Source organism: Squalius cephalus (assembly GCF_949319135.1).
Source record: "Squalius cephalus genome assembly, chromosome: 13".
NCBI classification, from domain to species: domain Eukaryota; kingdom Metazoa; phylum Chordata; class Actinopteri; order Cypriniformes; family Leuciscidae; genus Squalius; species Squalius cephalus.
In genome coordinates, this window is record NC_137134.1 from 21,774,574 (window position 1) to 21,792,338 (window position 17,765).

The window sequence follows — 17,765 nt, forward strand, 5'->3', positions numbered from 1 at the left end:
GCTTGCTGTTTTAAAAGGATCTTTTCAGGTAGGCCGTAAACCGATCCTGGGCCTTTCCTGGCCAGGGTGTGCCTGGGCATCTCTGATTTACCTGAGGGACCAGACGACCGTGCATGGGGCCACCGAGGGAGGGGGGGACGGAGAAAAGGAGGCAGCTGGTTACTGGTTGCAAAGGATGAATGGATGAAAGAGGAGAAGGCTGAGAAATTACAAACAAAGGTGCTGATGAAGGTTACTGCAGAGGTTTTTGATCATGTCATCCTCAATCCCCCTTGACCTGAGGAAAAGGATAAGCCAGAACATTACAAAAAAGTGTTTAAACACAATAAACGTTGCAACCGCATGTACACTAGACTGCTTGACAAGTGGTGCTTAGGATAACAGTTAGGATAACGCAGTTCTCTGGCACAAGTTAAAAGTGAAACGATAAAGTAGTTCAGGACAGAAGCCAGAACGCCTACAGTGTCATACAGTGAACCGTCAGAAATAAAAACGGGACAAACAACTGGCAATCTCCCGTCAGAGTGAGTTCTCTGAAAATATTGCCTTGAGAAATATACATCCTCATATGTCATCATAATTTTGGCTATGAATTACACTACAAATGTCCTCAGTTCTCTTAATAAGTATTTTGTCTTAATATATTAGGGATGCACCGATATGAAAGTTTTGGCCGATACCGATATCCGATAATTTTTTATTCTTTTGATTATTTTAATGTTCTCATTATAATTTGATGTGGCCTATATGAACGACTTGCACTGCACATGTTGCACTTAATTGTATTTTAATTTTTGAAGAAATTACATTCATATTTCAAGCAATTCAAAACCATCATGGCAAACAGTGTGCATCTGAAATGTATCAACAGAAGGGAAAAAAATTCAAAATTTTCTTATTGGGCCGATAATGATAACATTAAAAAGAAACATATATTGGCCAATACCTATATGGTGGCCAATATTTATCATGCCACCCATATTCATATATATATATATTCATATACACATATATCCATAAATATATTCATATATATATATATACACACATATATACAAATATGTATTCTTATATATATATATATATATATATATATATATATATATATATATATATATATATATATATATATATATATACACCATTTTGTTTTAATATTTTAGGAGGAAACCTTCGTAATTTGTTTAAAATCAATATACTTTTTTTCCACAATAAGTATACCGAGTTTATAAGAGCTCAAAATTATAATTACTGTCTAAATATCTTTATTTAATAAAACAGGCTGTTGTTCTTAAGTGACTTGCCCGGTTAAATAAAGGTTAATAACAGTAATAAAGACATACAAGGCATTTGAAAATAAAATGATTTGTTGTTTCCAAATCGGTTCTTGGTATTTGGTAGGCTACCAGTGTTTATAATCCACCTACTTGAAACATTATATATATATATATTTGAGTTTTTCGTCTCCCACCCATATATATATATATTTTTTTTTTTACTGCCGCACAGGAGAGCATAAGTTTGGCTTCAAAAAGAAGTTTTCAACAGGAAATTCGGTTTATTTGCACTCTTGAAGCCATTCACTTTATCTTATCAGTCACCATCGGAGCGTCACTACGGAAAGTGGGCGTGGCGTAAAAAGTTTGCGAAACCCGAAAGTGAATGAGTGACAGTTCATCCATCCTCCGCTTTACCAGAGCGCATGGGGCATCAGCTAGGATCCGCGCGGAATTACCAGATGTAAACTTTTACAGAGTAACAATGAATTTAAAATACATATTCCAACCCACACATGGACTCTCTGTTTGTTTCATTTCATTACTATTTTTAAAAATCAGACCTTTTTTTGTGCGCCATGCACGGTGAATGCGCCCAAATGCCGCCGCTAATACTTGAACTACTTTAATATGTGACCAAAAGTGGATTAAGGATTTATAAGATGATCTTGAGGAGGCTGTTACATGCACTGCCTGTCTTCGCTCTGACTTTGTTCATCCTGGTTTTGCTGGATTTGCAGCTGCGCACCCGGAGTGACCAAAACCCCACTGCGCCCTTTGCACGCGAAAGAACAGCATCTCTACCAAGGACCGTGGCTGTAAACCAACACAGAGATGTTGGAAATCAGAAACAGAAACGCCAGAAATGGAGGGAGATAAAGCCACAACAATCTTTAAAACTCACTGACATCTTCATTGCAGTGAAAACCACCGGCCGGTTCCACAAGATCCGCCTCGCTCTTCTTCTGGAGACCTGGATCTCCAGGACTAAAGACCATGTGAGTGCTCCTTGATCTATTATATAGCCTACTCAAAAAATAAAGGGGATTTAATATAAGAAACTCCATACTAATCAACCAGTCAATGTTTTTGATAGTTCACTGATCATTTTATTAGTCTAAATCATGATTTATGATACAAACTCATACTAAAACTGCTGCTGTTGATGTCACAGGACGTCTGGCAGACATGTGCACATCCTGTGGCATCAGATAGAGGTTGTGTGCAAACGTCCTGGTGAAAAGCACAGGTGCAAAACCTCATTGGCATGGTGTCAAAAAATGAGTGTCTCACAAGTGGCACCCAACCCACATTTTTTTTTTATATATATTTGATTGCTAAACAGAGTGATTGAAGTCATTTTTCACAAGCACGAATGAGCTGATTTTATTAACGTTGGCACCATGCCGCAAAGATTGGCCCACACATTGGTGCATCTATATTAAAACAGAGTGATCTGAGCCATTTCCTGTTTCGTCCGCCCTGCTCTCGTTTATAGACTGAGCACTTCCTCTCTGTGTTCTCTAATTCAGCAGTAGCCTTGTCACGAGAGATGGACTTTTAGGTCCTCTTTTTTTTTGTCACAAGAAGCAGAACTCACAGCAGCGGTGACCTTTGAAAGAGAAACTAATGAAGACAGCTGACTGAAAGACCATTTGAATGAAGCCAAGTTCATTGCGTTCCACTGATAGTCTTATAATGCAAAGCATTTGGTGTGGCAGTGAATTAAAGCCTAAAAATATTTTTTAGAGGCTTACTGATGGATTCCGGGTTAAGGCTTGTAGATACTGAAACCATCTCTGATTTGACAGATCTAAACGACCAGACCAAGTCTGCGGTTACAACACAGCAGCTCTATGAATCGTGACGTCAAGGTCGCATTTCACCACAAAATCCCCAAAAAAAAAAAAAAAAAAAAAGTATAAAATTATGTTTAGCATAAAGGAAATTTTATTAAAATGTTTTGCACAGTGACATTTTTTTATTTATAAATTGTATATAGGCCAGTAATAAATAATATTTAAAAAAAATCTATACTAATACTAAAATCAGAATACTAATATTAAATAATAATACAACGTTTATATACTAGCCTACTACTAATAATAACAATAATCACACAATCATAAAATCAGCAGAAACAACATTAATAATACAATTAATAATTGTAATTATGTGACTAATAATACAACTTTTATATTAAATTAAATATATAATTGACTTATCATTAATACTTTAAAATAAGAATACAACTTTTACATTCTATTAAATATTTACCTATTTTATAATAATAAAAATGATTGTTTATTGTGGCATTATTAATCATATAACAATAATAACAACAACAACAACAACAATAATAATATTACAAATTATTATTTGATTAATAATACAACTTTTATATTCAAATAAATATACGATTTACTTAATTTTAAATAATAAGTATTATTTTATAATAATACAATTAATTAATTAATATGTGATTAATAATGTCACAATTAAAATAATGTAATGGTCCGAAAAATGGTTTCAGATTATTTAAGCAAAAGATAATGAAAAAAAAAATTGTGTGTATATATATATATATATATATATATATATATATATATATATATATATATATAGCTCTGGTGCTGATCCAAATATATATATATATCATTTTTTTTCACTATTTTTTGCTTAAATAATATATATACTTTTGTTTATGAGAGAAGCCCTGGTTCCTTATATTATTTCTGTGAAAGTCAGACATAATTATTGGTCATCATTATTGGCTTGGCAAAAAGCAAAATTTGACACAGATTTATTTAAAACTGACATCGAACAAGTCTTAAACGTCCCCTTTAATGGACATCCATTTAAACCGTAAATGATTAGACTTGACTGTGGCCTGCTGTAACATGACATTAAGGAGCAGAACAAAGTCGGACTGACGTACTAACACATGCATTCACACATTCAAACTAGTGGTTTGGCAGGCGCTAACAACATGAGCTCTACTTTAGGAAGATGTTTGTGATTGGACTTGCCGAGCATTATCTCTAAGTGGCTTGTCAAAACGAATTCCCAACATGCAACTCAGTATGCAACACTTTCAAAGGAGCATCCGTCACTCTAAATATAAGATGACACGTGCGAAACAGCGGCGCTGCTGATCCAAATACTTGTACGATCAAAGAGAAAGTGAGCGAAAGTGAGCGAAATGCTAGGGGCTGAAATTACTCTTGTATGGCATACTAATTCGTTTGTGTTTGTGTGGAAGAAATGACTCTCAAACGTTCAGTAGTCTGACAGTCTATGAGTCTGAAACTGTAGGGGTTTGAGGTTGAGGTTTTTTCACCCTCAAACGCAACGATTTAAAAAAATTCCCTGCTTCTGCTTTATTGGTCCTGTTTTGAATATGAAAAAATGGTGCCTGAGGAGGAAGTGTGTGTTCATCTCAAGTTTGAAGTTTCAGCTTTTCCATTCCCTCTGGGGGCGTTTACATGACAATGATGTAGGCTACTAAAAACGGAAACTTTTTTCCTTTGCGTTTTTCGCGTACAGGCGCGACAACGTTGTCAAAATGATTCTTCACACGGACCCGCGAAAACGACTAAAAGCGATGTATTATTCCTGCCAGACCAGTAGTTGGCGATGTCACTTTGTATGGAAACTATGCGCCTATAGACCTTATGCGCCAGAGAAACGAGGGCGCCGCCATCTTTACAATATTGTCTTTTAACTTCCGTTTTTGCGGTCGCTCTGTATATTCCCAGAGCCCGTCTACGGAGAGCCTGCCCACTCCCTATTAAGTCCTATTGTACCGAATTTTGGTTGTAGTACCACCAGAGCTCCACTGGGGGCGATCGCCATGAGTGCAAAATGAATGGGAGTCTATGGAGCTAGACGGCTAAATGTATCTCTTTCACCCAATTGCCGTTGATAAATCTCAAATCTGATTGTAGATTTTGCAAGTTCAACATGGGTTTTAGGTCGAAAGTTGAATGAACGAGCACTTATGTCCTTTCGATTTCTTACAGGTTGAGTTGTTGTTGCCCATAACACGCTAGCATTCTGCTAATGAACGCTGATTGGTCAGTGAAGGACTGATTACGACCAGAGATCCCGCTTGATGGCATCGTGTCATCCGCAGCGGGACCAGAAACAAACAAAACAAAAACTCTTCTAGCAAGTGTGTTTACCTGTGTCAGCTGTGTTGTCGATGCCTCGAGTGAAAAGAAAGTGCAGAGTGCGAACGCACCAAAGTGACTGAAGGATTGTCGTAAAGCAGTATCTCTGGTCGTACATGTATATGACGTCATTGACACTTTAAAATACTTTTTAAAGCAAATAAGTGACTCAAAAAAATCTAACACCCAGCAATGTGCAATTTATTTGCATCTCCTTTCGAATACAACATTCAAATTACTAGACAAAAAATTATATCCTGAGAAAAGTGGATTTTTATTGGTATAGCGCCATAGACCTCCATTCATTCTGCACTCGTCCTGTGAGCGCCCTCATATGGAATCAGAGTGGAACTGCAACCAGTTCAGAAGCCGGAAGTGTACTGAGAGTGAAACTTCTCGCCATATTAGACATTCTCTGATATTCCTATGGCATTGCTGTCCAGGAGTAATTAGCTTTTGAAGTGGATTTACATAATTTAAAGTTAACGAAAGTTATCATGAGGACTGTAATGTTTAAAGCAGATGATTTAACAAATCACACGCAGAATCGCTGTGAAAATACAGACCGGAAGTCAAAAGACAACGAGCGCTGCGCTGAAAAGGGGCGGGGCTACATAAGGTCTATAGACTGAACCAAGCGTGCCGCACAAGCCCTGAAAAGTGAAGCCAAAACGTCTCGATCGCCCCCCGGTGACTGGTCCTAGTATAGGTCATAAGCCCCGCCTCGCCGTGTTATTCAATGGGACGCGAGACCAACTAAACAATTAAATTACACTTCAAATATATTTTTTCCAAAGGTGGTTTCTTTCATTTGCTGTTGTTTTTATCACGCTGATGTAAGTTCAAGTGTCTGTTTCAAAAATAATTTGGTTTTTAGTTAGTTGATGCGGTGGTGTAACGTCATGATTGACAGCTGTGATTGACAGGTTCTCCGAGCGAAGTAGTCACTGAAGCACCACGGACATTTTTTTCGGGATCTTCGGAGGACTGAGGAGATTGTATTTACTTTATTTTAACAAGCCTCTTGTCATACTGCAATCAATTTTCAAAAAAGTGTGCAGAATGCACTCTCCCGACGAGAGTGAGGGCGGAGCGTTGACTTCGCGGCTTTACTTCCTGCTCACTACTGCGCAGGTCTGGTCCCGAGATCGCTACTGCGCAGACTCAAGTTCCAATATGTCAGCGCCATATCGGGACACTGGCGGCTTCAGTTCTCATCAATGGAAGAGAGCGAAGGGGCGTCGTCCATCTTTTTTTACAGTCTATGGACTGAACACGTACAGTGTAGGCCGAGGCTAATACTCATGTGCATGATGTCACCAAAAAATCGCATTTTTGTGGTTTACACACAGCAGTTCAATTTTCAAATATTTGCACTTTTGAAACTCATTTTCAAAAGTTTACATTTTCAGACCCCCAAAACTACGTTGTTGTATGACAATGGATAACTTTTTATACGTTTTGGCCGTTCATTTACACGACAACTGTGTTTTAGGGTATGAAAATGCACTTTTGAACTTTTGAAAATGGGATTCAAAGTGAAAGCTATTGAAAACGGTACCGTTATTTTCTTGCGAACAGTGATGTCATGTGCATGCGTATGTTCAGTAGGTGCGTAATGGTTTTTTTACAAAGTGACATCGCCAACTACTGGCCTGGCATGAATAATACAGCGTTTTTTTGTTGTTTTGAGAGCTTGGATCGTTTTGACAACTTTGTCGTCAGTATGTGAAAATCGTTTCCGTTTTCAGTGCATCGTTGTCGTGTAAACTTACCCTCTACGAGGAGACAATGACTAATTTTAAATACAAATTTTATGAAAAATCGTAACATTTGAACATAACATAAGAATGTTAACATTAAGTTAAAAACGTTATTTCTGAATGTTTTCTGAACATTCTTTTAAATGTTTTGTGCGAACGTTAAAGGAACGTTCCATTTGATCATTTTGCAAACATAATGGAAACGTTACTTTTGAAGTTGAAACATTTCAAAATGTTACGCAAACATCCAACCAAACGTTTCAGGTAAAAAAAACGTTTTTGAAACATAATTAAAGACCAGAATGAATGTCTTACTAATGTCCCTGGAAGAACGTTTGTTCATAACTTTGAGAGAACCTTGCCACAACGTCAGCTAAAGTTCTGAGAACATTCCCTGTTTGCTGGGCTTTTTCCATGCGACTGAGTTCTGTCCCAATGTTTAATGCTTACGATTTGGGCTTTGTTCAATTACGTTTTTGAGTTCCAACAGCGGGTTTTTAAGCACAGGATGTTGTTTGTGTGTGTGTGCATATGTTTGTGTGCCCTTTGCCTCCATGCCAATAAGAGGAAGCGACAGCCGCAGACTACGTTTCGAAACAATGACAAAACGGAAGTCTATCTGACAGAGGAAGTCTTAAGCTGAGGAAACAGGAACAAAGTGTGAAACAACAACTCTGGCACTTTTAACAAATGCCAGGAATTTTTTTTTTTTTTTTTAAACGCCGGACATCCGACACATCCGAGCAAAGGCGTTTTTTTTTCAAAGCCCACCGCCCAACACATTGTTAGATTTTGTTATTGAGCACTTTTACAGACTAATATGTTTTTTTTTTTTTTTTTTTTTTTTCGTTTCAGTGACGTGTATATGAGGCTTTGATATTATAAGCAAAAACGTTTTGGATGCAACCGGCTTCCTATAAGTGTATCCGTTTTTATCGTCCATCACATTATGAGGCCTGTCTTTCCTAAATTTGCAGGTGGAGCTCACTGAAGAGCCATGACATCCAGTCTGTGGATCTAATGGGTGGAGGGATAGAGTTATGGTGTGCTTGGACCTTCTAGCTCCACCCATTACATCCAAAGCTGGGCTCCATCTGTGTCTATTTCTTTCCCTCTCAAGTTGGGAAGACAAAATGAATGCGCCTCCTCCACTGGTTTCACTTCATTATGCCACTAATGGGCAGTTGTGCTGCCGTTTCACTCTTTGTGTATCTCCAGACGGTGCTTTATGAGCCGCTGTCATCAGCCGTCTGATATGAGAGCTAAAGATCCACCCTTATGATTTATGAAGGAGCTCGGGGTGTGAGTGGGCCGTTTCCACTCGCTCTGGCCCATTGGCTTTGATGGCTGCGGCATTGATCTGCGCGTTCGATTATTCTGCCTGTACTCAAGGACCACGGAGGGAGAGGCATGTAGACTTACGATCTGAGCCGTCTGGAGCGCCTAGACGTCGTAATGAAGCTAAACTTCCAGAGTGACACCTGCACTGCATCATCATGGGATATATTGTGTGTGTGTGTTTGTGTGTGTGTGTGTGTGTGTGTGTTTGTGTGTGTGTGAGTTAAAACGGAAGTGTAGAGGTATATATGGCCACAGATAGGATGTGTCTTGGTCTAGCAGGAAATGGCTCCCAAATCTGCTCCTCTCACTTGGTTGAGAGACTTCTTTTTTTTATCATTTCGGCTCTGTGGTTACAAATGACACTGGAAAGGTTCAATACTAATATTATATATTAGTGCTGTCACATCGATTAATTGGATGTAACAAAAGTTTGTAAATATCTACTATATATGACGACTCTTTGACAGATTGCTTTTGTTCCTTTTCTGTAAAACGTCTGCTAAATGCACAAATGCAAATATCTACATATTAAAAGTCATGTTTTGAATATGTGTAATAATAATAATTTTAATAATTATTAGATTATTAGATTTCTAACAATATAGTAATACATTTTAATGTATAATATAAAACATATTTATTTTCTGATTAATAATTAAACAAATAAAAGGTTAAATAAATTAAATGAATTAGTTCTACATTTTGTAACATTCTTTAAAATGTTGGCTGCACATTTTTTTGGTAACATTTAGTGAACAACTGACACTCTAGAGAACACAATTATGAGAAAATGAGGAAAAAACGATGTCCAAAAAATAATTTATTTAATTTTATTATTCAGAATTGGAATTATTTGTTGTTGTGTAAGTGACGATGATGTCCAAAAAAAATTTAAAAAAAAAAAATAATAATCAACCCAAAAATCTAATTTAAAAGCTATTGTAGTGAAAACTGCAATATGAAATGTATAATATAAAAATATTTAATAAAAAAATATAATTAATAGTTAAATAAATAAAAATTAAGAATAAATAATAATGAATTAAAAATAATAAAAATGTAATATTTATTTTAGTGCTACATTATGTAACATTCCTTACAATTTTTCTGTTTATTTAATGTTCATCAAACTATCAAAAACAACGGATCAACTGTACCTCATATTTCTGAATTATTTTGTGCTATTTATTTATTTATTTTTTGATAATGTTTCTTAATAGTTTTTGTGCCAACCCAACTATCTCAGCTGTAGTTTTTAGACACTCTCACACAAAAACACAAACGCTTCGCAACATTGTCGTCCCACCTTGAGAAAACACTGGTAATAACAAACCAAAATTCTCTGTAAAGAAAAAAAACGGGAACACAGATGCTCTGAGGCCTCCTGGTGCACCAGCTGTTATCTCGCAGTGGTGCATGATGGGAGTTTGGGTGTTACTTGTCCTCAAAAGACCACCAGGCTCTCACTGCACCATTTCAGAATTAATATGGTTTCCCTCATGAATTTGCGTTTATCTTTACTTTTACAGACGTACATCTTCACAGACAGTCCAGACGAAGACATTTCCTCTGAAGGTAGATCATCTTTCTTCTGCAGGATTGGTGTGAACTTCTGAATCTTTGCTCTTCACTCGTTGTGTGTTTCTGTGCTCACAGGGTTTAATGTTGTCGTCACTGACTGCTCGCCGGAGCACAGTCATCAAGCTTTATCCTGCAAGATGGCTGCCGAGTATCACCACTTTATGGCCTCTGACAAAAAGTGAGTTGGACGATAACGTAATATATCCATCCATCCATCCATAGGAGAGTAAAACAACATGCTAAGACAATGTGTACAGTACAACTTTTAAAGCACTTGTGATTTGCCATAGGTGGTTTTGTCATGTTGATGATGATAATTACCTGAACCCTGGAGCCCTTCTTTCTCTCCTGACGGCTTTCCCAGGAGAAAGCGATATCTATGTGGGCAAGCCAAGCCTGGATCGACCAATGAGAGCACAGGAGCTGCTGGAAGGGAATAAGACGGTCAGTATCCCATTGTTATTTTTTTTTTAAAAACGGAATTCACTGTTCTGAACAATTATCGATAATAATCATTTTATTTTTATTTTTCATTGATCAGCCTTTACCAAAATGTATTTTTTTTCCCTTCAGGGATCAATCAGTGATTAGAGCTTTATTGCTTATTTATCTGGACAATTCTGTCGGCTCTTTTACTGTATAGCTGGAAAAAAATACTGTCAGGGGAGTTGATCCAATCATGTACAATGTTTAACGCCAATCATTTTGAGTGTGTGTGTGTTTGTAGTCATGCTGTCTTTGGACCTGCTTCTTCTCTCTCTCTCTGTGTGTGTGTGTGAGGTCCTGGTAAACCCCATGTTATGGGGACAAAATGTCCCCACAAAAATGACAATATCCAAACTCCTTGTCCTTGTAGGGACCTATTTTTATCCCCATGAGGAAAATAGCTAATAAATCATACTAAATTATGTTTTATGAAAATTGAAAAATGCAGAAAGGTTTCAGGAACAGGGTTAGAGGATAGAATATACAGTTTGTAGAGTATAAAATTCATTATGTCTATGGAATGTCCTCATAAATCATGAAAACCCATTGTGTGTGTGTGTGTGTGTGTGTGTGTGTGTGTGTGTGTGTGTGTGAGGTCTACAGGAACAGAAAAGCCATTCAGTTCAGATTTCATAATCCTCTCTCTCTCTCTCTCTCTGCTCTACTGATATCTTCTTGGGCCACATAGGCAACTAGGGGGGTAATAAAAATGAGACCTGTCTTTTAATTTCTGCCACCCCAGCCGGACTCTACCTCCGCTCAATGGGATGAAAGACAAAAAGAAAACAAATAATTATACCCACCATAACTACATATTGGTTATACCCATATAAAAACACATGTATTTTATACATTCTTTTTAATTGTGTTGTTACTGTCTACAAATCCATTTTGCCTGCTTCCTTTGCTTTGTTCCTCAACTTCTTTCTCTATATAACACCCAGTTGGACAGTCAAAGCTCCACTGAATCTAAACTGCTCTTTCGTTCTGGTCAAAAACCTGGGCCGTCCCATCTGCCTCTCTGTGTGTCCCCTGTGTTGTTTATGTCCACATTTATACGTCTGGCTGGACAGGCCACAACTCCCTACAGGGGAGGAATACGGTCGAAAGGATGAGAAGACAGAAAAGGACTGCAGAGAACCTTGAGGGTAACGGCCACACGGAGGATTGAGTGGAGAGATAAACGGATGGGGGGATGAGTAGATGGATACAGGCAGATTTATGCCCCTGTTGCTTATGATGCTCTACAGAACCCCATATAAAAACAAACCGGCTAACGTTATCTGGAAAGCCAAGAAATGAAGAGCAGATATGCATTGAGAGCTTACAGAGAAAGATAAATTCCTGGTTTGAAGAGCTGATACATTGCAATTTTAGTTGCTTTATAAGGGATTTGGTGTTCACATAATTGGTGAACCACCTGAATTAATGTAAAGATTTTAGATTGCTTCTTGGCGGTATAGCAAATAGGATTTTGTAATAAAAAAACGTTTATTTTTTAAGAAGGGGAAGAAAAGAAGGGGAAAATTAAAATGGAAATTAAAATAAATGCTGAACGGCACTTTCAGATGTTCGTAGCCTATCAATCCACGTGTCTGTGTTTGTGCTCAGTTTGTGTTGGCCTATTATGGCGCTTTTCCATCACCAGTACCAGCTCAACTCGACTCGGCTCGGCTCGCATTTCGCTCCATTTTCCATTGCAGATAGTACCTCCACAATATAGTACCGCGCCGTCATAGCGACGCCGCAGGAAACTGCCGTGACTTAATCTTTTACGCGAGACACGCGAGACACACCCGCTACCCACACACACAGGACAATGGAGGAAATCGAGTGTATGCTGTTTTTGGATGTTTTTGTTTTTGCTGTTTTTTTATTCAGGATACTCCGTCTGGCACGTGCAATGATGACGCAGGGAATAGTGACGATTCTCTCTGACCAATCAGCAGTCTGCTGTGTTTTCACGTCACATTTTAGTATCGCCTCAGCTCGCTTAGAACCTCGCCGGAGGTGGTACGAAAAAAAGTACCTGGAAGCAGGTACAGGTACAACTTTTACACAGTGGAAAACCAAACAGAGCCGAGTCGAGCTGGTACTGTGTAGTGGAAAAGCGCCATTAGTGGTGGGAATTTGACTCTTTCTGTGTTTTACATATTTACACCAGTAGGTGGCGGCAAATAACTGTCTTTATGAGTGAGTCAGTGAATCATTTATGCAAGCGATTCATTTAAAAGCACAGACTCATTCAGGTATTAAACAGTTCTCTTCATGAGTGAGTCATTGAATCATTAACTCAAGCAATTCATTCAAAATTGGTAATTCATTCAGGAACAAAATGAGGAATTGGCTTCGTCCAAAATGGCATAGCCTACTCTCTTTAGTAGGTACTCATTTTGAATAGCCTAAGTAATTACTCCACGACCGCTAAAAAAGTGTGTTCTATATAGTATGAATGTGTGTAGTATGAATGTAATCTGGACGTAGTACATTCGCCATGTTGTCATTATCATGTGACCTACCAGCATCAGTTATGTCGCTTCACTGTCATTCATAAATCCTCTCATGTGGCCTCATGGGATAGTAAAGTGTCCATTGTATGCACACTTCAGAATCTCACCGGAAGTAGTAGGTCACCCGAGTACTTTTTGCCTACTCTTTTATAAGTACTGAATTCAGACATTCTTCTTTTGTCACATACTGTACTGTTTTACGCCTAATATATAGTAGGGAAGTATGCAATTTTGGATGAAGCCACTGTGTTTATGAGTGATTTACTCAATGAATCATTCATTAAACAGATTTGTTAAAAAAAAACTAAATCATTCAGAATCTAAACAAGTGATCATCTTTATGAGCAATATTTCACTCAATATAGGCTAATATATTAATATTTTAAATATATATATACTGTATATTGATGTACAAGTGATGAACATTTCTGCACACTTGCACAGGATTTTGTAGGAAACTGAGATTCATTTGCAAGTTGCTTTAATAACTGCTCTTGTTCATCTCTTCCATCTCTTGTTGCTTAAATGCCTGCTTTAGGTGAGGCTTTTACTCACGAGTCTCCACATGTACTGCTGTACTATCGCACAGTGACCGTTTGCATCACTAGAGCTGCAGAACGACCATAAATCACCCTGCTCATCAATATTTTAGGGCTTGATTCTTAAATTGTAATGAAGTGTGTCATTAATTCTTCATATAAATGATGTATTTGCAACCAACTGCATGAGGCTAATGTTGAAACTGACTGGTTGACTTTTTCCTCTGTTTCGTTTCAGAGGGACGTCCGCTTCTGGTTTGCCACAGGAGGGGCTGGTTTCTGTCTGAGCAGGAAGCTGGCAGAGAAGATGGCACCCTGGGCAAGGTGAGGCGCTGATTCAGCACGTGGGTGTTTGGCTTTGATTATGAAACCATTTCATGCACATTTTAGTGCCTGTACCTTCCTATAAGAAATCATTTAAAAAATCTCACCAACCCTACTCTTATGAACTGTATAGTGTATATATTATGCTTTGTCTTTATTTGCAGTGGTCCCAGGTTCGAGCAGACCTCCGCAGTAATCATGTTACCTGATGACTGTACGGTGGGCTTCATAGTCGAGAGGCGACTGGGCATCTCAATGGTCCATAGCAAAATGTTTCACTCTCACCTGGAAAACCTACTTCTAATTTCCCCCAGTGATATCCCCAAACAAGTGAGATGACTGTAATTTTCACCTTATTTTTTTAATGGTGGCTATTAGTATTGCTTATATTGAGGTATTAAAGTAGTGTTATTGTATTGTTACAGAAATGAATGATGGTTCATTCATTTCAGTTGAGAAGAAAGGATTCAAAGCGATCAAAATAGGATTTTCTAAGTATCATTTGACTTAATAAGCTAGGCTAGTAAGATAACACCTAGCATCCACCTAGGATACCCTAGCAACTACTTAGAATACCCTAGCAACCACTGCACTAGAATGCACTAGAAACAATCTACTACAACCACCTAGCAAATAACTAACAATCACTCATGCAACTTTATAACAACTTTCATAACTTTAGCACAGGCAAAAAGTAATCATATTTTCTTTAAAAAATGCCAACATAATATCTTAGTTAAAAAAACGCATATATATATATAATATAGATGCTAAAGATCATAAATCTGGATTTATCTGGATATCAAAGAACTAAATGCTAATATTTTACCTCAAAGAACTGAATGCTGATATTTTAGTTCAAAGAACTGGATTCTAATATTTTAGCTCAAAGATCTAGATGCTAATTTTACAACTGGATGCTAATATTTCACCTCTGGATGCTAATTTTATATAAAAGAACCCAATGCTAATATTTTACCTCAAAGAACTGAATGCTAATTTTACAACTGGATGCTAATATTTTACCTCAAAGATCTGGATGCTAATTTTACAACTGGATGCTAATATTTTACCTCAAAGATCTGGATGCTAATTTTTCAACTGGATGCTAATATTTCACCTCAAAGATCTGGATGCTAATTTTACAACTGGATGCTAATATTTTACCTCAAAGATCTGGATGCTAATTTTACAACTGGATGCTAATATTTTACCTCAAAGATCTGGATGCTAATTTTACAACTGGGTGCTAATATTTTACCTCAAAGATCTGGATGCTAATTTTACAACTGGGTGCTAATATTTTACCTCAAAGATCTGGATGCTAATTTTACAACTGGATGCTAATATTTCACCTCTGGATGTTAATTTTATGTCAAAGAACTGAATGCTTATATTTTACCTCAAAGAACTGGATGCTAATATTATTTTATCTGCCGAAACAGATTTTTGGGCTGAAATGAAATGGTTTGTAAAAAAAAATAAAAATCTTACTAGTCATGCAATTCTAACAACATATTTTCTGTTCTTCCTGTTTGTTTCTCTTCCTCTAACTCTGAAGGTGACTCTAAGCTATGGATGGTTTGAGAATAAAATGAATAGTGTTGAACTAAAAGGAGTTTTTACCAAAGACGAAGATCCGTCCAGGTTAGTCATGCACACACCTTAACACATACACCTACATGCAGACCCTGGGGATATAGATTTGCTATTTATGACTAAAAGATAACGAATACTGGCACTAACTCCTATTTCCTTTGTTCATTCAACACAAATGACCAGACAAAGTAATGTTAAAGTTAGATATAGCCAGTAAAAGCATATTCCACTAAAGTTCCTGAAATCTAATTTCATGCTAATATTTGTATGTTTATCTGTATTCAGTGAGTTTGGTATCTTCCCACACATCTTTTTTTCATTAAACATCCAGGCATTTTCTGTTATCGCTATAAATCCGTTCTTACACACTTCGTGAGCAGACATCTCTTACGGGCAGTTTAAAAGCACTTCCTCGTACATATTAATCAGCTTAATCTGAATATATTTGTCTGTTTGTATCACCAAACTCTTCACAGGCTAAAAGATTTGATGTTTTCCTCAAGAGATAACGGATACTTGTTTTTGAGACAAGTTTGATTCATGCAAAGATTTCGCAAACTTCAACTAATCTTTTGCTTTTATCATTTATTATTCTATGATGACATTTAAAAATGTGTCATAGACATTGTTAATGATGCATTTAAGATGTTTTTAGCTAATGTTGTTCTGTTTCAATCTGTTTTTCAGGTTCAGGACAGTCCACTGTCTTCTGTACCCTACAACAAGTTGGTGCCCTGTAGCCCTCAAAAACGCCCTGCCATGGAATCAACGTGGTTTCCAATGATATAATAATCATGTATAAAGTGAGAATTTTAATGCATGAAGTTTGTAAGGGCTGAGGAGCCAACAAAAGCCAAAAGTGCATGGTGTTCAAATGAGGAAACGTTCAAACCTCAATGTTTAACTGAGCCATTATTGTTATTGAAATTGTAAATTGAAAGTGTAACTTCTGTCTACTTGCTGCACATTTTGGTTATGAATTTGTTAGTTTTTAAACCATGTACTATATATAATCAAATTATTTCAAAACAGGGTAATCTTTTATGATCAGTTGTATTCGTATATTTGCACTGTACACATTTGGATTACTGTAATATATTTGTACTGTATGATATACATGAAGCACTTAATGTGAGTGGATATCCACTAAAATATGTTTTGAAATACATTTTACAGTGTTTGTTAAATAAAGGTTATTTTCCTTTATAAAGACAAATGTGTGTGTGGTGGTGTGTTTGGAGAAAGTGCTCTACATGAAACAACAGGTTGGCATAATCATGCACTGCCTCTTTAAGACAGGGCTTTGACAGACAGGGGGTACTGGCCCTTTAAGACAACCAGCCAATCAAATGAACCAAGCAATCAAGAGGCAGTCTGTGAGAACAAATCGCAAATTAAATGATCAGCTGCATAATTTGATTACAATTACTACTAATTTTGTAACACAATATTAATACATATAGGAAATTCAGTAGTTAATGGGCATAACTACACCATTCTGAGGATAAACATGCTTTTGTCTTTGAATGAAAGTTCAAATTAACTTTCTCCCTCAAACTAAGTGTACCTGTAGGCTATACAGCATAGCCATTAACGGCCTACTTGTTTTACTACACAAATTTGGAAAATTTTCTTTCTGCCCCATAAGTCTTAATGTCTACCTGTGGACATTCAACCAGCCAGAGAAGAGGATCCGCAATCTCATTTTCTGCCGTCTGCTCACCGCCTGATCTGTGTGGCCATAAAAGCAGCTGAAGATAATAAAAGCTCTCACACACTCTTATTTGTACTGTGGTCGGACACAGGGAGGTCTATAATGGAACCGCAAGAAGTTCATGACATAACTTGAGTTGAGTATGAGTTTCTTTCTTCTGTTGAACACAAAAGATATTTTGAAGAACGTTGGTAACCAGACAGTCACTGACTTCCAAACGTACAATGGAAGTCAATGGGGTCCATCAACTGTCTGCTTACCAACATTCTTCAAAATATCTTCTTTTGTGTTCAACAGAAGAAAAACTCACAAGTTTGGAACAATTCGAGGGTGAGTACATGTACATTTACATTTTTGGGTGAACTATACTTTAACAGCTAACGCAACTCCCTCAAGTCTCTGAGTAAGACTGTTGAAAATGCTGTTTACAACCCAAATAAACGGAAAGAAAATATAGCT

General features: G+C 37.2%; 1 protein-coding gene across 1 annotated transcript; it reads left to right on the forward strand.

Moving 5' to 3' along the window:
• The first annotated feature begins 1,676 nt into the window (after positions 1-1,676).
• On the forward strand, positions 1,677-16,799 carry mfng (MFNG O-fucosylpeptide 3-beta-N-acetylglucosaminyltransferase). Its single transcript, XM_079891581.1, has 8 exons — positions 1,677-2,275; positions 10,083-10,128; positions 10,210-10,312; positions 10,425-10,578; positions 13,908-13,993; positions 14,158-14,323; positions 15,555-15,640; positions 16,280-16,799. The coding sequence occupies exons 1-8, from the start codon at positions 1,940-1,942 to the stop codon at positions 16,374-16,376; spliced, it is 1,074 nt and encodes a 357-aa protein (XP_079747707.1). The 5' UTR covers positions 1,677-1,939; the 3' UTR covers positions 16,377-16,799.
• The last annotated feature ends 966 nt before the right edge of the window (positions 16,800-17,765 follow it).